At 39.7% G+C, this 22864-nt stretch overlaps 2 protein-coding genes across 4 annotated transcripts in view; one reads left to right on the forward strand and one right to left on the reverse strand.

Annotated features, from left to right (window-relative positions):
• The window catches only part of NUFIP1 (nuclear FMR1 interacting protein 1), a 44385-nt gene extending 41309 nt beyond the window's left edge, over positions 1-3076 (reverse strand). Inside the window, exons 1-2 of the mRNA XM_027116220.1 lie at positions 2639-3076; positions 281-363 (exon numbers count right to left, since the gene is read on the reverse strand). Of these exons, the coding sequence (XP_026972021.1) occupies positions 281-363; positions 2639-3050 (495 nt within the window). The 5' untranslated portion in view covers positions 3051-3076. The remainder of the gene's footprint in view (positions 1-280; positions 364-2638) is intronic.
• Positions 3077-3194: 118 nt separating this feature from the next.
• The window catches only part of GPALPP1 (GPALPP motifs containing 1), a 31356-nt gene continuing 11686 nt past the window's right edge, over positions 3195-22864 (forward strand). For all 3 annotated transcript variants that reach the window (XM_027116223.1, XM_027116221.1, XM_027116222.1), the window contains exons 1-7: positions 3195-3358; positions 9184-9316; positions 10289-10390; positions 12989-13094; positions 19015-19149; positions 19592-19756; positions 22656-22754. In XM_027116223.1, coding sequence (XP_026972024.1) covers positions 3271-3358; positions 9184-9316; positions 10289-10390; positions 12989-13094; positions 19015-19149; positions 19592-19756; positions 22656-22754 — 828 coding nt within the window. In that variant the 5' untranslated portion in view covers positions 3195-3270. The remainder of the gene's footprint in view (positions 3359-9183; positions 9317-10288; positions 10391-12988; positions 13095-19014; positions 19150-19591; positions 19757-22655; positions 22755-22864) is intronic.

The raw sequence follows: 22864 nt of genomic DNA on the forward strand, positions 1-22864 counted from the left end.
TACATTTATCTGTAATCATAATTCCCCATTATATTTACTCCTGATACTATACTGAAATGGATTAAATGTTTTCTTTTTCTACAATTTCTCCATTTATTTCTCAAAAAGATTTTGCTTGAAGTTTTTACTTACAGCCAAGACCCTTAAAGATCCTTTTATGCAAGGCTCTGCTGTGTCAATAATGAATGCAAAACACTGAGACAGTTATGATTGAAACACAAGATATGAAACAGTGACATAGGGACCAAAGTGTCACATTCAAGAACATCTTAAAAAATACCCTTTTTTTCTGTTTTCTCCTGGGAGACATGTTGAAGTCATTGACCTTTGCATCATGTTTTCGTGGAAGATAAGAATGTTTAACTGAAAAACAAAATGAGACCCAGAAATGTTTGCAACTATACAATTATTTAAAATTTTGCTACAGAACGTCATAAATACTTGAGAAAAACAGTGGTAAACTACTTCTAGGCAGAATAGTAATTCAAACAAATTAACAAAGATTAAGACTAGTTTACCAAATAAACATTTTTCAAATTAATACATATTGGTAAGATTACATGTCCATAGATGCTTTGGATGTCTAAGTAAAGGAATGGACAAGCTAACCTGGTAAAATTCCTTGTAGTTATTTCAAACATTAGAAATGTAAACCGGGGACTTCCCTGGTGGTCTAGTAGTTGACTCTGTGCTCCCAATGCAGGGGGCCTGGGTTCAATCCCTGGTCAGGGAACTAGATCCCACGTGCTGCAACTAAGAGCCCACATGCTGCAACCAAAGATCCCACACGCCGCAATGAAGATCCCATGTACCGCAACTAAGGCCCAGCGCAGCCAAATAAATAAATAAATAAATATATTTTTAAAAAGAAAAAAGAAATGTAAACGGTGCTGGAGCCGAATGGAGCTCTTTCAGCATCAATTTTACATCAGGAAAACAGACCCTTGTGAAATAAATTTCTTCTCAAATATTTTTCCTTTCTTATTGCCATGACCCAACTCTGAAACCTTGATCTTTCACCCAGATCACTGTGACAGCCTTCCAGACTGGCTTCCAGTTCCTAAGTCCTCTCTTCCAACAGACCCTGCACACTGACACCACAAAAATAATCCTCCAGTCATCACAACCCTGCTCAAGACTCTGGAAGCAAGTAGCTTCCTAGAGTCCTTCGATGAGATCCCACTGTATTTTTTCACCCTGCTCTTCCCTGTACCTTCCACATACTATGCTTCAGTCACACCAGAACGCTGCAACCTTCAGAACTCACCTTGCACTGACACCTCTTTGCTTCCACCTAAAAAGTATCTCTTCCAGAATATTAAACATCTCCCAATACACTACTTCCAAAAGTTTTCCCCAACTTTCTCCATACTCTGAAATCTCCTTTTATATGCCTCTATCACCAGTCACACTGCACTGTGATTTATATTTATGAACCCATCTCACCTCGCTTGGGACTGTCTTAGGCACATTCATATCCCCAGCATTAGGCATACAGTAAACACTGATTTGGATTCAACTTAATGTAAATTGAATTGTTCCAAGCGAACAATTGCATGGCTTTAAATATGATCTCTATGCTAATGACACCCCGATTTACAGCTCTAGCCACAAACCTCCCCTGAAAGTACAAACTAACAGCTAACAGCCAGTTCAGTATCTCTACTTGACACAAATCATATTCCAAACTCAACTCCTGGTCTCCTTTCCAAATCTACTCCCTCATCCTTCCACTTGCTTGGCAAAAAACTTTAAGTTATTCTCGTCTCCTATTTACACCCCATCCCACATTCAATTCCTCAACAAATTTTGCTGACCCTACCCTACCTTCAAGATATATCTAGAATCCAACTACTTCTCATCACCTCCTGAGCTCCACCTTGGTCCAAGTCCCCAGTATCTCTCACCAGGTTAACTGCAATACCTTCTTAACTCATCTCCCTTTCCGTCATTTCCAATCAATAGCCATATTAACCCTTTGAAAACATAAATCAAAGCATGCCACTCCCCTGAACTAAACATATCATAACAGTAGAACTCCCACGATCTACAAGGCCCTCTTCCTCCATTGCCTACGACTCCACCCCCGGCTCAGTCCTTTCTTGCCTCACTGGGTTCCATTCTGATCTATAGCTTCTGCCTTTGCACTTGCAGGTCCCTCTGCCTGTACCGCTATCCCCCAGATACATGCTCTGCTCTGATCCCTCACCTCCCTGAAGTCTTTGCTCCAACGTCACCTTTCGCACGACTGACACTGACATTTAAAACTGCACGGCCTGTCACTCTGCTCTCTCTCCATAGCACTCACTGCCTTCTAATACACACTGCTTTCTTTCGTTTATTGTCTGTCTTCCTACACCAGGGCATTTAAGCTCAAAATAAGGATATTTGTATGTTTTGTTCACTGCTATATCTCCCCTTCCTGGTTCATAGTTGGAATTCAATAAATAATTGTTAAACTGAATGAACAGGCAGGAAAAACATAACTGGAACGAACTGTGAGACATTAATGACCAGACTCCAAGAGTGCAAAGGCAGTATCAGAAGGGGAGAGAGCAAGGGGAGAGAGGGTGGAAAAGGAGTGGGAAGAAGGGAAAAGGAAAGGTAAGGGGTGGTACAGAGAGGAGTAACAACCTACCCGGAGTGTTGTGGGGCTGCCGATGCCAAGGAAGAACACCAGGAGACTGTGTCCAGTACCATGATGTTGAAGCCTGGAAATTCCAGGAAGGCTGGCCATTGAGTTGACGCTGAGAATCAAGGGGGGACTGGGCGTCGAAAGGGGGCTGTGCCCCGGGAAGAATCTGGGCGTCAAAGGGGGGAGGCGCCTGGGGGAGGCTCTGGGCCTCCGCGGGGGGCTGCGCCTCTGAGGAAGGTTCGGACCCTCCTGCGGGAAGCGACGAAGGCGGTGGTGGCGGCGCCGGCAGCATCGCCCAGAACATCCAGTTGTCCGGCAGCGAGGCACCGTCCCTCAGAGGCTCCAAAGTGGGGGTCACCTCGGGAGCTGAAAACCACCCCGTGCGAGTCACGCAACCACTTGCCGGCTCACCCATGCCATCCACCTAGTAGGGAAGCCAGCGTGCGAAATGTGGAGCAAGCCTTAGGCGTCACTTCCGTTACCGCTAATGAGACAGGTCAGCCAATCACAGGCTGCCACGTCATTGGTCGGGACCGGAAAAACTTCCCTCATTTTCTGCGTATGGCGGGCTACCTCGCGGGGGTTTGACTCGGCGTGGATACACCTGTGTGTGAGACTAGTGTCTGCCACCGCGGATGGCGAGGGATCTTATCGGGCCGGCACTGCCGCCCGGCTTCAAGGCCAGCGGGTCAGCGGAGGACGAGGAGCGGGACCCCAGCCCCGGTAAGCGGCGGCACGTCCCCTGCCCGCGAGGCCCTCCCACCCCGTCTCTGGCCAGGCCCAGTTCTCAGAGTACTGGTCCCGAGGCCCGGGAGGGCGGAGGAGTGGCGAGTGGGCGCGGCCCCACCCGAGCTAACATTCCTTCCCAAGCGTGGCCGTGGGGCCTGTAGAAACGAGCTTTGGCCTGGTAATCATTATCACCAAGAAGTATTCGCATTTAGTTCTCGATGGGCTGGACGCTGTGCTAAACGATCGATGCACGTTCAATGATTTAATACTCTTGGCCACTGTATAAGGTAAAGATTATTATTTCGTGTAGCAAATGGGGACACTGAGGCCCAGGCTGTTGCACATACCACACAGTTAGTTAAGTGGTGGAGCCCGACTTAGAGCGAAGCCCGTACTCCGAACCTCTGCGCCCTAGCCCCCGACCTGCCTTCCTAGCCTCTCGTCCTGTCCTGACACACACGGCTCAGAGCTCAAACCAATCCGAGTTTCTGCGCAGTTCTTCAATTCTCTAGGCTCCTTCGGCCCTCGCCCTACTCTTCTTGACGTACCTGACAAACTCCCACCTCATCCTTCAAGCCCTAACTTCAGTGTCACCTCAGTGAAGGCTTTCTGTACTCTCCCAAGCATTGTCACGCCCTCCTCTTTACCCACGGGTTTTTTGCCTACTTACTTACTTAGCATTTAACCAGAACATTCAAATCGTTCCCATCTTCATGAAGACTACTCCACATCCCCCAGTAGCTACTCCTCTTTCTCTCTGACCAACTCTGGATCCTCCCCATTTTCTCCTTAACCCACTGCATTCTGGCTTCTGTTCTTGCCAATCCACGGAGACCACTCACCAATTTCACTGTGGAAATAAATGAAGACCACCCACCAATCGTCTCAGCACCCTTTTGCTAAATTCAAGGCACCCTTTTCAGTCCTGACCTCGTTTGACCTCACAGCCACATTTCCTCCTGGTGATCCCTCCTCTCTTCTCTTGGTTCCAGCCACTCTGAACACATTTCTAGATGTGCCAGGCCCTTAGGCTTTAATTCTTTGCAGATGCTTTTCCCTCTGCCTGGGCCACTCTTCCTCCAATCCACACTCCCTTTGCCCTGCTAACTCAATCTCATCTTTTAGCCTCAGCCCAACCATCACGTTTGTTTGGGTTTTTTTTAAATTTATTTATTTATTTATTTTTGGCTGTGTTGGGTCCTCATTGCTGAGCCGGGGGGGTTACTCTTCATTGCGGTGCGCGGGCTTCTCATTGCAGTGGCTTCTCTTGTTGCGGAGCATGGTCTCTAGGCGCACGGGTTTCAGTAGTTGTGGCACGCGGGTTTAGTATTTGCGGCACACGGGCTCTAGAGCACAGGCTCAGTAGTTGTGGCGCACAGGCTCTAGAGCGCAGGCTCAGTAGTTGTGGCGCACGGGCTTAGTTGCTCCACGGCATGTGGGATCTTACCGGACCAGGGCTTGAACCCTTGTCCCCTGCATTGGCAGGCAGATTCTTAACCACTGCACCACTGACGTCACTACCTACTCCCATCAAAAGACAGTTGGGGCTTCCCTGGTGGCGCAGTGGTTGAGAGTCCGCCTGCCGATGCAGGGAACACGGGTTCGTGCCCCGGTCCGGGAAGATCCCACATGCCGCGGAGTAGCTGGGCCCGTGAGCCATGGCCGCTGAGCCTGCGTGGCTGGAGCCTGTGCTCCGCAACGGGAGAGGCCGCAACAGTGAGAGGCCCACGTACTGCAAAAAAAAAAAAAAAAGACAGTTGGATGCTCCTTATTGACATTTCCATGACTTAATCCTGTCACAGGATCAGCAAGCTTTTCCTGAACCAGATAGTAAATATTTTAGACTTTGCCAGTCAACAGGCAAAATCAAGATTATTTTAAAAATATGTATATAACAAGAGAGCAAAACAAATTTCCACAAATCTTTATTGTTGAAATTCAAAGTATAACAGCAGTTTAAGTCTGCTAATGAGAAGAATGGAACTGCTTTGGAGGGAATAACGTTTTGTTTAATTGGGGTTCAGAGTCAGTGTTTCCTATTATAATCGATTGCTGATCTATAATGAGATTTAATGTGCTTAATACTTAGTACTTCTTTTTGTATGCATAATTCTGTGTGATAGATATTACAAGGGAAACATATGGAATATATGACATAATCTATTTTCATGGAAGTTGTAATCTACTTGTAAAATTACCATTGCAGTAGAAGAGCTACCTTAATGACGTGCATCACTGCTTTAGGAAAGAGATGGAATAGTTCATTACAAATGCCTAAAACAATTTTTTGAGACATTTTATATAGTTTCGAAATGATACCTATAAAAAAAAAGTGAAGCTAGGGGGCTTCCCTGTTGGTGCAGTGGTTGAGGGTCCACCTGCCAATGCAGGGGACACGGGTTCAAGCCCTGGTCCGGGAAGATCCCACGTGCCGCAGAGCAACTAAGCCTGTGTGCCACAACGACTGAGCCTGCGCTCTAGGGCCCGTGAGCCACAGCTACTGAGCCCACGTGCCACAACTGCTTAAGCCCACACGCCTAGAGCCCATACTCTGCAACAAGAGAAGCCACCGCAACGAGGAGTAGCCCCCGCTCGCCACAACTAGAGAAAAGCCCGCGCGCAGCAACAAAGACCCAGCGCAGCAAAAAAAAAAAGAAAGAAAAAAAAGGAGCTAAAAAGGAAAAAAAACTTCTCTCTTTAATACTTAGGAGCAAGAGGAAGATGGAGAGAGCCAAGAGTGAAATGTAATCCCCTAGGCTCTTTCATGTTAAACTATAACCACCTAGAATTTTGAAGAAAGGGATATTTATGGAAGGTTGTATGCTCCCTTGCTATATTCTAAAAGGTGCTTTCTCTAGGAATTAGTAGTACATACAAAGATAAACCAGAAATCAGTAAAGGCGTTATTCATTACGGTCAGAAGTCAGGTATAATCTCCACTTATAGTTGGGGAACATTTACAAACGAAGACATAACTGTTCTTCAGTCTTAAACAGCAGTTGGAGATATGAATTTTATCTTTTAATTCTTATTGTTTTCCTCTTTTTGCTCACTGATTGTTCTTTTCTAGGCATGCCGTATTACCAGTTTAGCTATTTTTAAAATATATAAATTTATTTATTTTTGTCTGCTTCGGGTCTTCGTCGCTGGGTGTGGGCTTTCTCTAGTGCAGCGAGTGGGGGCTGCTCTTCATTGCGGTGCGCAGGCCTCTCATTGCTGTGGCCTCTCTTGTTGAGGAGCACGGGCTCTAGGCATGTGGGCTCCAGAGCACAGGCTCAGCAGTTGTGATGCACGGGATCTAGAGCGCAGGTTCAGTAGTTGTGGCACACGGGCTTAGTTGCTTCGCGGCATGTGGGATCTTCCCGGACCAGGACTCAAACCCGTGTCCCCTGCATTGGCAGGCAGATTCTTAACCACTGCGCCACCAGGGAAGCCCCAGTTTAGCATTTATTTTCTATAATTCCTTCCTTTATTTAATGATACATGGGAGAATGTAGAAAAAATGCATCCAGTTTTTTAAGTTTGGATTTTTGAAGTCAGTTTGTTGTGTATTGAGCACTTGTTCTATGGTAATACAAGGAGCAATAGGAAAAAAATTTCAGAAATAGACCAGTGGTTCCAGCACTGAGCCTGCTTTCTCCCCTGAGTTTTATATTAATATACCCAAGTACCACTGATCATACCACTGAAATTTCTAATGGGCATGTTAAACTGAAGGTGTGAAAAACAAGCTCTTAGCTCTTCCCCCAAACATGCTTCCCTCCTAGTCTTCTCCATATTAGAGAATAGCATTACCATCCTCCTGGCTAGCTTATCAGGCCAGAAACCTACGACATCCTCAGTTCCTTTTTGGCTCTCACTTCTCACATCCAAACCATTAGCAAATCCTGCTTCTTCAAAGCAGGTGCAAATCAAACCATTTCATATCAGCTTTCTAACTCATCTCCCCTACTCCTGATTCCCTATTGACCACAAGCTGAGTTTTTTGTTTTCGTTTTTGTTTTAATAAAAAAGCTAATTCAGATTATATCTCTCCAGACTCAAAACCTTGCAGGGACTGCGTGTTATAACTAAAATCCAAACTCAGTTACCACAGCCTATGCTGTGGAGTGCCTGCTGTATGCCAGATATAGTGTTATATGCTTTTCAGGTATAATATGTATTCTTCACAACAGCCCTATGAGATTGGATCTACTGTTAACCTCACTTTACAGATTAAGAGAGTAACACAGGAAGGTTAAATAATATCCAGATCACACAGCTAGGAAGTGGCTGAGCTGGGATTCACAGCTGGAGTCTGGCCCCAAAGCATAGAGTGTGGCCCCTTTGAACCATCCAATTTTGTCTTGTCACTTTGCTTACTTTGCTCTAGCCACACAGGCCTTTTTGTCCCTCAAGCACATCAAGCTTGTTCTCTCCATAGGACTTTCACACTAGTGATTCCTCTATCTAGAATGTTCTTCCCTTAGATTGTTGCATGACCACTGTCATCATTTAAGTCTCTCTACAAATGTCTTCTCAGGGGAACCTTCCCTGACCTCTGTCTTTAAAATTACCCTCCCACGTATTCACAGTCACCTTTTTTTATTTGTTTCTTTTTTAAGTTGTTTCTCTAGAAGTACTTACTCAATAAATATTTGTTGAATGGATGGATGTTGACTTTGTTGAATGTTGTTTAATATAACGGTTAAGAGGTTCATATCCTAGCTCCACTATTTAGTTGTGTAAAATTGGGCAAGTTACTGTCTCTCTGCCTCAGTTTCCTCATCTGTAAGCTAGAAGTAATACTGCTTTCCTAATAAGGTTGTTGTCAGAATTAAATAGGGAAATGCATGTAAATCTCTTTTACGTTTTTGTTGTTATTAATACTGAAGGAATAGCATACCTGGGAAGCTCTTTGGAAAATCATATTTCCAGGCCCTACTCCAGGCCAACTAAGTCAGAATCTCTGGGGCAAGGGCCCAGGAATCTCTTTTTTAAAAATATTTTGGCAAGTCTGATAAACACCCAGGCTTGGGAACTATGTCAGTAGAGTTTTAGCATCACTGCTGAGGATCGCCATAGACAGTTGGGTCTGTGTGACATCATACAATGACATCATGCAATAATTTATAATTTTGCTAAGTCATGAAGTGAAAGCAGTTCACTATGGTGAGTGGGCACAGAACACCCTTACCTCTTCCTTGGCATCTGCATCCCAATGTGACCTCATTCTCTTCTCTGAATCTCTACTAGTAAGCAGGAGAATTTAGAGTGCCTCTACTTTTGTTTCTGCTTGGAAAATCATCTCAAACAGAAAGCTAACTGAGAAGTATGGTAATACCAATAAAGGTATTTTTAAGTGGTGATTCTTAGTCAGAAACCAGAATGGATAATTTTGATTTTTACCATGTTAGACTGTGGAATGGCAAATTTGTTGTTTGGTTAGCTCCGTGATAGAAATATTGTCTACCATACGCTGTCCATAAGGAAAAAACAAAATCATGAAACCATTTTGGCAGTTGCACCAAGCAAAATTGCAACCAATGCAAAAATTGCAAGATGACAGGCAAATTATGTGCTATTGCTATATTTATAAGTTTGGGTGTTAAAGCTTTTGTGAATCTCGTAGTTAACACTGTGTAAGACATGATTTCTGCCTTCCTGGAGTTGGAAAGACAAGCCCACTGTACACAACAGGAACAAATGAGATTAAAGTCCATAATAAATGATAGCCAGCCAGTGCTGAGGATTTCAGAAAAGAAAGTGTGAAATGTCAGCTAGGGAGTTCATTGAAACAGTTGTGGCTACTTATGACATACACAAGACATCTTCTTTAGTTGCAGGACCAGCTCTGCCCCCTAATTATAAAAGCAGTAGTTCAAAGTCATCAGACAGCGACGAGGACAGTAGTTCTTTGTCTGAAGAAGGAAATCAGGAATCTGAAGAAGATGACACTGGTCCAACTGCAAGGTGAGTCACTTATTACATTAAATGGTAAACCAATCTTCCAATCTGGTGTACGCTGGCTAGAACAGAGAGCTAGTAAGGGGATATCATAACCTGCATTTATATAGCACAGGAAGAAATTACTTCATATGGCATTTCCTCATGAACTACCTTTCAGAAAGAAATTTATTGTAGTAGTATATAGCTCTGGAGATATCTAGAATTTCAATAAAAGTCTTATATAAAGGAATTTTCCTTAAGGTATTATTGAAGTGATTAAATATTCTAAATAAACCATACATCTTCTTTTTAAAATTATGTATGCAGGGAACTCCCTGGTGGTCCAGTACTTCATGGACTGGTCCAGGACTCCATGCTTCCAATGCAGGGGGCACAGGTTCGATCCTTGTTGGGCAACTAAGATCCCACAAGCCACACAACTAAAAAAAAGAATATGCTTTAAAAAAAAATTATGTATGCAGTATGTGCTTTTTGTTTAAGTAAATGAATGATTCCCTCTGACCTAGCCTTACTCACCACAGGTCGATGTGAATAAGAAGTCAAATCTTTGTTTATTATTGGATAGCAAGGTCTTTTTTAAAGCATTTTAATGAGTAAGAGACAGAAGTAGCAACTTAAAGCCTTTACTTAAGTGAATTTAAAAACCAGTGCCATAAACGTTTTGCTCAAAAATATCTAGCAAGTAGAGTATTTGAAACTTCATTGAATGGACTCTTAAACAACACAGAAAATATAGAAAATTGATATTATTACTGCTGTAAAGAAGTAACCAATCTCTATTTTTAGACCATAAGTGAATTTCAAGAAAAGATTAGTATAAGATCTGTGGTAGATTTTTTTTCTTATTTGACAAGATTATTTTATTGTTTCAGTGTTTGTACAACTAGTTGAAGTTAATGTTCTTTTAAAAATGGAAATTTCTCTATGAAGAAAATTTTGACATACATGCATAAAATTACACTACTGTGTTTTCAGAAAACAGAGGAGAAATCAGGATGACGATGATGATGATGATGAAGGGTTTTTTGGACCAGCCCTTCCTCCTGGATTTAAAAAGCAGGATGATTCTCCTCCAAGGTGGTAATGTGTACTACTTCCTGCCAGTCTTTTCAAGTGTACATTAATTCATTAAAGAGTTGTCTGAAATTGTTTTTTAACTTATGTGTTTATATAACATTTGAAATAAATTTGAAGTAAAAATAACTAATTTTAAAATTCATATAAGGAAAATAATTATTTACACGTTTATGACACTTTTATAATTCATAAAAAACTTTCACATCTCTTATTTGATACTCGCAAGAGCGTTCCGTGGCAGGCTGGGTGAAACATGACCCTTCTTCCCCATTTTTTTTTTAAACAAGTAAGGTTGCACACATAGTCAGTGGTACACCTGGGGCTGGAATCCTGGTGTTTGACTTCTAATTCAGACGTCTTCTTAATTATTTATTGAAAGAATAGACAAATCCCTATGTACCAAGTTACACAGTTAACTTCACCGAACCTCAAATTTGTCATCTGTGGAATAAGATAGCAACACGTACCTTACAGCATTGTCGTGGTGATTGAGATTTCATATTTATATGCATATATATACATGTGTGATTCTTATATAGTGCCTGGCACAGAATAAACATATAGTAAATACTGATTCCTATCTTCTCAGAATTATAAAATATTTAACTGCTGAATATGAAATTGCACACCATATTGTTTATAATTCATAACATTGTATCCCAGTATGCAAGAACAAGTAGAAAAGGCTGTTGTACATTTTATATTCAGAATTATAATCATACTTGTCAGCTTCTAATTTTCATACAACTTTTGGGGAGTAACTGCCTCTGACTTCAACTCAAAAAACACTTTTTGTTGCGAATGTAGTCAGTTTCTGTAATGGCGTCAGCAAGTAAAGGGATGCTTATTGAGGAAAAGAAAGAAGAAATAAGAGGAATAGGCAGTCCACTGCCTGTTTTTGTATGGCCCCGAGCTAAGAATGATCTTTAGGGGGTCATTAAAATATAAAGATGAATATGCAACAAAGACCAAATGTGGCCCTCAGAGCCTAAAATTTCCTGTCTGGATTTTTATGGGAAATTTGCTGACTGCTGGGAAATAACATTCCTTTCAAGAAAATAGATTATTAGATACATAGCGATTTCTTTCTATTTTGACAATAGTAAAATATATGTTTGAAATAAACAGGTGGAAGCATATATTGGAGGCAAAACCTCATACACGTCCACAGCATGTGCTGTGGTTATGTTCCTTTACTATATTTTAAGATTTTATGTGTTAATGGTTTTATCCTTACCAATTCCCTGAGGCCAGAGAATTGAGCTGTAATTACATTTGTAGATCTGCTAAAAACTGTACTCAGAAAAAAACCCATACAGCACTTCCTTATACTTTATAAATGATAACTAATTTGATCTAACAATGCCACACTTCCGCATTTTTCATTTGCAAAATTGTTTTTGTTCATAGCAGTTTTATGAACCAAGGCAAGAGGTAATTAAGTGGCCAGGATCAGACCCCAAACCTTGTGACTCTAGTACTATTTTTGTCCTACCGGGAAACCTGTCTGTAAGACTCTAATTGAACATAGTGCAATCTGGAAAATTCAGCTTAGGGCATCAGTGCCATCTTGGTTGGTAACACTTGCACAGGGACATCTCTGGAAAAAAACAAAGAATGGAGAAACTTAACAGTATGAAAGGGAATAGAAAATATCGTTCTTCTTTTGTTTTTTCCATACATAAAGTAGGACTTTTTCTTTTTAAGGCCTAGAATTTAGGCAGCTTTCTCTTTTGAATGGATGTCTGTTCTCTCAGAATGTGGCAGTAGGGCAGCTAGAAAGAAAATGAACTTTGGCATCAGATAGACCAGGGTTCAAACTCCAGCTCTGCCACCTACTAGTTCATGTTGCCCTTGGGTGTTATTTTGCTCAGATAGAAAATGGAGTTACTTATACCAACCAGGGTTTTTTGAAGGAAGCAGAAAAGTACACTGGTTGAAATGTGGTTAGCACACTACCTTTTTCTGTATATACAGGTCCTAAATGAACTATTTTCCTTCTTATATGCTTCCACATCATTATTGGATTGTTAGGACGGTGTTTAGGTTTTTATACTGCCTTGGCACACATAACCATAAATTACCAACATCTGTTGTATGCATTTGCTACGTATGTCCTTAGAACCCAATTTATACTTAAGTAGTTCTGACTATAAATATAATGCCACTAAGGTATTTTTCAGTGGACGGTGAATATCAAACCTGAAAGCCAAGGCACAAAATGAAAAAGATCTTCACAGGCTTTAGTCCACATACAAGTCCACATAATAAGGACTTTTTTTTTAAGTTATTATTTTTATTTAACATAGTTCTTTTAGGAAGTGGGTATACACCATTGGCACAAAGATTGAGAATTACTGGTTTCGCATCTAATCGTTGACTAACAAATAGAAAGTTACAATACAAAAAATTAGATTTTTATTTTTATGATGCTCAGTGAAAAAATACTAGGTTATAGAGTAAAAATAATATGTTGAATAAGATTCTCATTTTCAACATTTGTTATTATCTGGCTTTTTATTATTTGTGTGAGCTTTTATTCTGAAAGCTGACTTTTTAAAGTCAGGGAGAATGATAAAGGTACATTTTATTTTTCAGGCCTATAATAGGTCCTGCATTACCACCTGGTTTTCTTAAATCTGCACAGAAAAGTGACAAAGGCAGAGATGATCCAAGACAAGTATCATCGTATTTCAACTCTGAGGTTTGGAACTTTTTCTATTAAAGAATAAGATGTAAGAAACTCAAGACTTTACATAGGAATAACTACAATCATTTGACTCAATCATATTCAAACTAATTTAGGATTGTATCTAGGTAGATGAAATCAAAAGCTGTCATAGACCTGAGATTCTGTTAGAAAAATAACAAGGCAAATGACATGTGACAGGGTGTTACCTATTCATGCTTCTCATCCTTGAAGGGAAGCTTTAAAGTACTAGAAACTAGAACATGATTCAGAGTTTAAAGAATCACTGTGATTTGATCCAGAAGAGAACAAGCTAAGAAAATTTTTAATAGTGAAATAATTATTATAAAATATTGAAATTAACTTTCTCCTACCCAGCTCTCATACCATTGTATAACAAGGGCACTAGTGGATACATGATGTTTTGAAAAGAAAGAACAAGTAATTTTGGAGTCAAGGAGGAAGCCTATATTCTTACAGAGGGCCAGTCCTTAACAAAAGCTGAGATTTGCAGAATACTTCATAATTTGTAATGCATTTTTCCCATATATGCATTTTCAGCTTCTCCAAAGCCTTATGAAATAATCATGATCTGTATCTTAGAGATGCTAAAAGTCAGAGAAATTGGGTAACTTAACTCCAAATCACAATTTCTACTTATCAAAAGTCAAAGCTCAAACCCAGTTCTTAGGATTTTTATATCACCTGTTCAGTCTGCTAATCTGCAGTGATTAATTCATGCTGAAGATTAGCAGACTGAACAGGTGGTAATAAATTCAAATACTCCTGTGCATCTCCACTGAGAATTCAGCAATTCCACTGAAGTTGTTACTAAAGGAAATATATAATGCAGCGGTTAAGCTCATGAACTCCAGAGTCATTTACTCATTCTTTCAGCAGATGTTTATAAAACACCTACAGTGTGTCAGGCCCTTAGAGAAATCAGTCTGACAACAAATTCTGTTGTTCCCACCTTCAAAAACATCCAGAATCCAGCCACTTCTGCTGCTACCCTGATCCCAGTCAACATCATATTTCACCTCTTTCATTGGTCTTCATGTCTTAGCCTTTGTTCCTCCACTACCTCTTCTCAACACAGCAGCTAGAGTGGCCCAGATAAAATAAAGTCAGATCATGTCATTGATGCTCAAAACCATCAATTTTCTCCTCCTCTGTCTGCATACAAGCCAAAGTCCTTACAGGACCCTCTATAATCTGGCCTCCATTAGCTCCCTGATTTCTCTCTAATTTTGATCTGACCACACTGAGCTCCTTTCTCCTTAAATATGACAGGCTCCTACTCCTGAGCCTTGATACTTGCTATCCAAGTCTCTCCAAAATGGTTTTCCCCTAGATACTTATGTTGGCTTGCTTACCATCAGCTAGAGTGCTTTTAGCTGCTAATAACAAAAAATCCAACTCACAATGAAATGTAGTCTTAACCTTGTTAGTTAACAAATTGGTTGTTTATATAATTTCCTGGGTGGTCTGTAATCTGTATTCCCCAAATAAGAAAAATGTGTTTCATACCTAAGAAGAGGTCTAGAGGAAGGGTCATTCCAGGGTTGGTAAATTCAACAGACTAATGAGATCATCCAGGGCCCAGTTTTTTATGTCTTCTCTATCATTTACAGTATGTTAATTCCTCTTAGGCTGACCAAGTGCTGAGATTAACATGCAGATGACAGTGTCCAGACAGAGTGTCCCTAACCTGTACCCCCTTTTTAGAGAGAGGAAAACCTTTCCAGGTTTCCTGTAGACCTCTCCTCACATTTCTTTGGCCAAAATTGAATCATATGCCATGCTCAAACCAATCAGTTGGCCAAGAGGAATGAGACCAAAGTGATTGGCTTAGAATTATCAGCATTTTTACCCAGGAATTAGAGAAGGTCCCAGTTTCCTGAGAAGCACGTGGTTCCAAAGAAAATGAACAAAACAAATAAAACACAGGGTTCTCTTAGCAATAGACTAGTTATTGGTTGGAGCTGTTACAATCCCTATCTGAAAGACAAACCAAGGCCTAGAAAGATTAAATAATATGCTTGACAATCTTGAGAAAGAAAAGCAGAGCTGGAGGAATCAGGCTCCAGACTTCAGACTGTACTACAAAGCTACAGTAATCAAGACAGTATGGTACTGGCACAAAAACAGAAATATAGATCAATGGAACAGAAGAGAAAACCCAGAGATAAACCCACACACATATGGTCACCTTATTTCTGATACAGGAGGCAAGGATATACAGTGGAGAAAAGACACCCTCTTCAATAAGTGCTGTTGGCAAAACTGAACAGCTACATGTAAAAGAATGAAATTAGAACACTCCCTAACACCATACACAAAAACAAACTCAAAATGAGTTAAAGACCTAAATGTAAGGCCAGACAGTATAAAATTCTTAGAGGAAAACATAGGCAGAACACTCTATGATATAAATCACAGCAAGATCCTTTTTGACCCACCTCTTAGAGAAATGGAAATGAAGACAAAAATAAACAAATGGGACCTAATGAAACTTCAAAGCTTTTGCACGGCAAAGGAAACCATAAGAAGACAAAGACAACCCTCAGAATGGGAGAAAATATTTGCAAACGAAGCAACTGACAAAGGATTAATCTCCAAAATTTACAAGCAGCTCATGCAGCTCAGTATCAAAAAAACAAACAACCCAATCCAAAAATGAGCAGGAGACCTAAATAGACATTTCTCCAAAGAAGATATACAGATTGCCAGCAAACACACGAAAGAATGTTCAACATCACTAATCATTTGAGAAATGCAAATCAAAACTGCAGTGAGGTGTTACCTCACAACAGTCAGAATGGCCATCATCAAAAAATCTACAAACAGTAAATGCTGGAGAGGGTGTGGAGAAAAGGGAACGTTCTTGCACTGCTGGTGGGAATGTAAATTGATACAGCCATTATGGAGAACAGTATGGAGGTTCCTTAAAAAACTAAAAATAGAACTACCATATGACCCAGCAATCCCACTACTGGGCATATACCCTGAGAAAACCATAATTCAGAAAGAGTCACATACCACAATGTTCATTGCAGCTCTATTTACAATAGCCAGGACATGGAAGCAACCTACGTGTCCATCGACAGATGAATGGATAAAGAAGATGTGGCACATATATACAATGGAATATTACTCAGCCATAAAAAGAAATGAATTTGAGTTATTTGTAGTGAGGTGTAGTGAGTTATTTGTAGTGAGTGTGGCACATATATACAATGGAATATTACTCAGCCATAAAAAGAAATGAAATTGAGTTATTTGTAGTGAGGAAATGAAATTGAGTTATTTGTATTTTTAACATCTTTATTGGAGTATAACTGCTTTACAATGATGTGTTAGTTTCTGCTTTATAACAAAGTGAATCAGCTATACATATACACATATCCGCATATCTCCTCCCTCTTGCGTCTCCCTCCCACCCTCCCTATCCCACCCCTCTAGGTGGTCACAAAGCATCGAGCTCATCTCCCTGTGCTATGCGGCTGCTTCCCACCATCTGTTTTACAGTTGGTAGTGTATATATGTCCATGCCACTCTCTTCATTGCGTCCCAGCTTACCCTTCCCCGTCCCCGTGTCCTCAAGTCCATTCTCTACGTCTGCGTCTTTATTCCTGTCCTGCCCCTAGGTTCTTCAGGACCTTTTTTTTTTTTTAAGATTCCATATATATGTGTTAGCATACGGTATTTGTTTTTCTCTTTCTGACTTACTTCACTCTGTATGACAGTCTTTAGATCCAACCACGTCTCTACAAATGACCCAATTTCGTTCCTTTTTATGGCTGAGTAATATTCCATTGTATACGTGTACCACGTCTTCTTTATCCATTCGTCTGTCGATGGGCATTTAGGTTGCTTCCATGACCTGGCTATTGTAAATAGTGCTGCAGTAAACATTGGGGTACATGTGTCTTTTTGAATTATGGTTTTCTCTGGGTATATGCCCAGTAGTGGGATTGCTGGGTCATATGGTAATTCTATTTTTAGTTTTTTAAGGAACCTCCATGCTGTTCTCCATAGTGGCTGTATCAATTTCCATTCCCACGAACAGTGCAAGAGGGTTCCCTTTTCTCCACACCCTCTCCAGCATTTGTTGTTTGTAGATTTTCTGATGATGCCCATTCTAGCTGGTGTGAGGTGATACTTCATTGTAGTTTTGATTTGCATTTCTCTAATAATTAGTGATGCTGAGTAGCTTTTCATGTGCTTCTTGGCCATCTGTATGTCTGCTTTGGAGAAAGAAGGGGCTATTTAGGTCTTCTTCTATTTAGGTCTTCTCCCCATTTTTGGATTGGGTTGTTCGTTTTTTTAATATGAGCTGCATGAGCTGTTTATATATTTTGGAGATTAATCCTTTGTTGATTCGTTTGCAAATACTTTCTCCCATTCTGAGGGTTGTCTTTTCGTCTTGTTTATGGTTTCCTTTGCTGCACAAAAGCTTTGAAGTTTCATTAGGTCCCATTTGTTTATTTTTGTTTTTATTTCCATGACTCTAGGAGGTGGCTCAAAAAAGATCTTGCTGTGATTTATGTCAAAGAGTGTTCTTCCTGTGTTTTCCTCTATGAGTTTTATAGTGTCCAGTCTTACATTTAGGTCTCTAATCCATTTTGAGTTTATTTTTGTGTATGGTGTTAGAGAGTGTTCTAATTTCATTCTTTTACATGTAGCTGTCCAGTTTTCCCAGCACCACTTATTGAAGAGACTGTCTTTTCTCCTTTGTATATCCTTGCCTCCTTTGTCATAGATTAGTTGACCATAGGTGCGTGGGTTTATCTCTGGCTTTCTATCTTGTTCTATGTTTCTCTTTTTGTGCCAGTACAATATTGTCTTGATTACTGTAGCTTTGTAGTATAGTCTGAAGTCAGGGAGTCTGATTCCTCCAGCTCCGTTTTTTTCCCTCAAGACTGCTTTGGCTATTACCCAAGTGCATATAGCATCTAACACAGTCTTACATGAAAACCCTTTAATAAAATGATTTACTAATGGGACTTCCCTGGTGGCTCAGTGGTTAAGAATCCGCCTGCCAATGCAGGGGACATGGGTTCGAGCCCTGGTCCAGGAAGATCCCACATGCCACAGAGCAACTAAGCCCATATGCCACAACTACTGCGCCTGCATTCTAGAACCCGTGTTCACCGCAACTACTGAGCCCATGTGCTGCAACTACTGAAGCCCGCACGCCTAGATCCCGTGCTCCGCAACAGGAGAAGCCACCTCAATGAGAAGCCCACGCACCGCAACGAGGAGTAGCCCCCCCACTAGCTACAACTAGAGAAAGCCCACACACAGCATTGAAGACCCAACACAGCCAAAAAAAAAAAAAAAAATTAAGATCACTGTTCTTTAAAAAAATTAACTTAAAAAAAATGATTTACTAAGAACTACTTGAATTCAATTATTGCAATACTATTGTGTCTTTGGGGTAATGAGAGAAATACTTTGGGAACCAAATTAACTTGTTCAGGCCAGTATTTTGTAAGGCTTTGCACAGCATTTCTGTTTCAGTGGACTGTGCTAAATCATGAAGGCTGATACAGCTTCCAAGAATGTCTTATTTGTGTGCATCTTATTCCAAAGAGCTCTTTCTGTACCAGGAAAGAAAATGGTTTCAACTTGTGTCATCTCTGATGAATCATTAATAATTCTCTGGAATATTACAGAGAAATTGTGAGACCACATCTATGTCCATCAGGAAGAGGACTGAGATGAGTTAATGAGCTCTGCCATGGACATAGGGAAGAGGTGAGACAGTCCACAGCCCCTGGATTTGTCATTTTTGTATGGTGCACTTGAGAAAGGCTCAGGAAAGGTGCTCAGTGATTAGCCAGCAACACAGTGTTTGCTTTTTGTTCTGTTTCTAGGTTATCAGTCACAGTTAAATTTTAAGTAATTTAGGATCATTTTCTTATTTCAGAAGGAAACAGGTAGCAGTGAAGAGGAGGACATTATTGGGCCGATGCCTGCCAAAGGACCAGTTAACTCTAGTGTTACGACAGAGTTTGAAAAAAGGGCCCAGAGAATGAAAGAAAAACTGACTAAAGGAGACGATGTAAGTTTTAAATACATAGTACACTTTTCTCTGAGAAATTGACCAAATATATTAAAAAATCTCAATTTTAAAAACGGACATTAAAAAAATGTATATGTACATATGTAAGTGTATAAAAATTTAGGCTCTAGGTAATTCAGAAGCTATAAAAGGAAAAGGGTAGAAATTTTGCCTACTTAAAAATTTCTGTATGGCAAAAGATAACATTAAGTCAAAGGAACAATAAATTAAATAAAAGTATTCATAACATATATGACCAAAAAAAAATAGTCTATTAAATCTTTTCTCTTAAAGTCTGTTAAATAACTTTCAAGCCTCAGTTGAGAAGCATAGTCACTTATACAGTATTCTACACATATACACACACATGTGCACACACGCACACATATACACATTTTCCAAGGCTACTTTTTTTTTTTTTTACTTTTTATTTCTCTTAAAGGATTCATCTAAAACAATTACAAGAGACTCTTGGATGACTGAGCTTCCTCCGGAGCTGAAAAACTTTGGTCTTGGGCCTAGAACTTTCAAGAGAAGAGCTGATGACAAATCTGGAGATCGATCAGTCTGGACAGATATGCCAGCTGACAGGGAAAGGAAAGCTAAGGTAAGAGGGTTTGTTTGTTCCTGTATTTTTGTCCATGTTGACTCTATTTTGAAAAAATAGGAGGCAGAATTATTTAAGAGTACTGTTTTTAAAATTATGATTCCAAAGGGAAAAGATTTCCCCTGAAGGAAAGTTAAAAGAAAGTGATGCCAGTTGCTTCCTGTGTATTTACTTACTATTTCCCAATAAATTGTCTCATCTAAATCTCAAGAGAACCTGGAGACATAGGTTTACTGACCTCATTTTATGAAGGGAGACACTATCCTCTATGAGGTCACTTTTTCTGGAATTAAATGCTGGTAAGTCATGAACAGTAATTCCCTTCTAGACCTTTCTGACTCCAAATCCCCTGGTCTTTATACATCATACTATCCATGAAAATTTCTTTTAAAATGTCTTGAACAAGCCAAGGCACAGATTAACCTAGCAAGTTAAGTGATACACAGGGACTCTCTGAAAATAACAGTAGCTCAAGTGCAGTAAACTTCATATTACTGTCAAGATAGGCAAAAAGCCCTTTCATTAATATATTGAATAATTTAATTTAAAAATACCCACAAAAGTATGCATAAAATATTATTGTTAGATTTTCTTTTCTTGGATCTCTCCATTTATTATGAAATATTCCATTGTAAGTTAGGGGTCCAACCAGTGTCCTCAGCACTAACTCCTTAAATTCACTCCATCCCAAAGTTTCAGTTTCCTTGAGATGTCCCATTCCAATCTTAAATGCTTGACTAATTGGCATCTTATGATTATAGCTTTATCAGTTCTGACTTAAATTCACTCCCCTAACTCTGTTTATCTTGTTCATCAGTACCTAGAATTATGAGGATTTCCATCTTCATTCTATAACTGTAAATTGAATATCTCCTCTGCCAGGTATTCTGTTTGGTCATGGGTAATAGAAAAAGCTCCTTATGGCGCTTTCATTTTAGTGGAGAATTGGTTGTGAAATAGTGTCATTCTTAACATGTGGATGATATGTGGCAATCTCCACATTTTAGCAGAATATGTGGCAAAATCATAAGTTCTCCTTTGCCCGGAGGATTCAAGGAAATCTGAGAGTTGTAACAGAAAGGTGAGGTGAACCAACACACCTGAGGGCAGAAGAGACAACAGAAGATACGGTATAGAAGCGAGCCACACACCGTGAATGACTAGTGTTGGAACGCCTGTCTGCTCTTTCTTAACTGGTCTTCTATAAAAATAACATACTGACGCTTTTTATAATTTAGCCTTTAAGATTGTCTCCAAAAAGACATTTAATCCCCTTGCTTACGTGGACTTTTTATTTGTGCTTTTTTCAGTCCTTGTGTTCCTCATTGTATGTGAGTAGATGTCTAGCCTACAGCCAGATATGCAGGGAGTCTTCCTCAAAGAAAAATACCACAGAGAAACGGAACAAACAGAAACTAGCCAGTATAATTTGAACTCAGGTGATTTTAGGCCCTATGACTGAGTTCTTTAGATCTGGTCATTCTTTTCAGGGCTGAAAGTGTTTTGTTCTGTGTTTACAACAGACTCCCAAAGGGATGACTAATACCCCTTAAATTTTATGTGACGCTGTATTACAGCATATAATACCACATACTTATATTTGTGGTACAAATTATATAGTGTCACAGAGCTGTCCTATATAAAGGTCATGACTAATTTTTGATTTTTGTAACAGATCTTAGTCAAGTTTCCTTTTTTATCTCTCTCCAAATTACCTTTTTGTAGATTTTCTCCACCACTTCATCTTACTTTTTTATATTTGATTCCCCAGCATTCATCTCTCATACCGCTAATGTTCGCACATTCACTTAACCAACATGCCCAAATGAAGTAAGATTTCTTTTTAGAAAGAAATGGCAGTGTTATGCATAAATTAATTGAATAAGATCTGTTATGTTCTCTTTTCCCAGTCTTGACTAGATTTACTAACTCTTAACTGGTCAGGTTTTCACCTCCATCTTATCAGAACATCATTTTTTCTCTTAATATTTACAAGTAAAAGAATCTCTCTGGGGAAATTTTTATGGAAAAAGAAGAGATGAGCTACTCGTATGTTTTTTAACATACTTTATTTATTAAGTACAATGTTGTTTTAGTCCATCATTAAGGTAAAAATGGTGTGGGGACCTCCTTGGCTTTCTTAAGCAAACAGCAACAGTATAAAAACATGCTTTGTGGAAAGTGGTTTTCAGTTGATTTTATATGGGCCTTCTTCTTTCCTGGCTGGGACTATATTCTCCAGAATACTTTTTTTCCCTAACTAAAATTTATTGGAAATTTACCTAAGTATTTCATTTGTGTGTGTGTGTGTGCTATGGTAAATGGTATTTCTTTTTAAATTTCAAATTCCAGTTGTTCATTGCTGGTATATTTTATATGTTGACCTAGCATCCTGCAGCTTTGCTACACTTATGCTTACTAATGCCAAGAGTTTTTTAATAGATTCGTTGGCATTTTCTACATTGCCAGTCATGTCCTCTGTGAACAAAGATAGTTTTATTTTTATTTTTTCTGTACCCCATTTATTTCTTTTAATTTTTTTTCCCTCAAGAGTGCTTTTCCTAGCTTTGAAAACAGATAATATAAGATTTCTTTTTAAGCCTTATTTTCTCTTCTACATTTCATTATTGTTTGTCATTCTCATCTCTGAGTTTGATAAAATCCAGTTAGTTGATTGGTTAGAGTTGTTTTGGGGTTTTTTCTTGTTTTCAGGTAAATGTTAGAGTAGGACACTAACAGATCCCGTATCAAGTATATTAACATTTCTAGTGGGAAGAGATTCAACGGGCCTGGCTTCATTTAGTCTCCTATTACTCAATCTGAGTTAACATAATAGTATTTTTTTTATTTTCTCTTAATTATATGGTTTAGTAATGTGTTTTCTGTGTTCGTTCCTCAGGAGACACCAGAAGCAAGAAAGTCATTCAATAAGAAGGATGAAGAACATATATTGACAGGAATGGAAAAGAGATTGGCCGAGCAGGTATCCGCATACAATGTAAGTCAGGGAATAAAATATATGGCCTTTCATTTTTTCCCATCTTTTAATGCTCTTCTCATTTTTTCTCTTTTTCTTGTTTCTCTTTCTTAGTCTTCCTTTTCATCTCA

This window comes from Aethalodelphis obliquidens, unplaced genomic scaffold (assembly GCF_003676395.1).
Source record: "Aethalodelphis obliquidens isolate GAN/ISIS:26980383/991018 unplaced genomic scaffold, ASM367639v1 scaffold16, whole genome shotgun sequence".
In the NCBI taxonomy this organism is placed as follows: domain Eukaryota; kingdom Metazoa; phylum Chordata; class Mammalia; order Artiodactyla; family Delphinidae; genus Aethalodelphis; species Aethalodelphis obliquidens.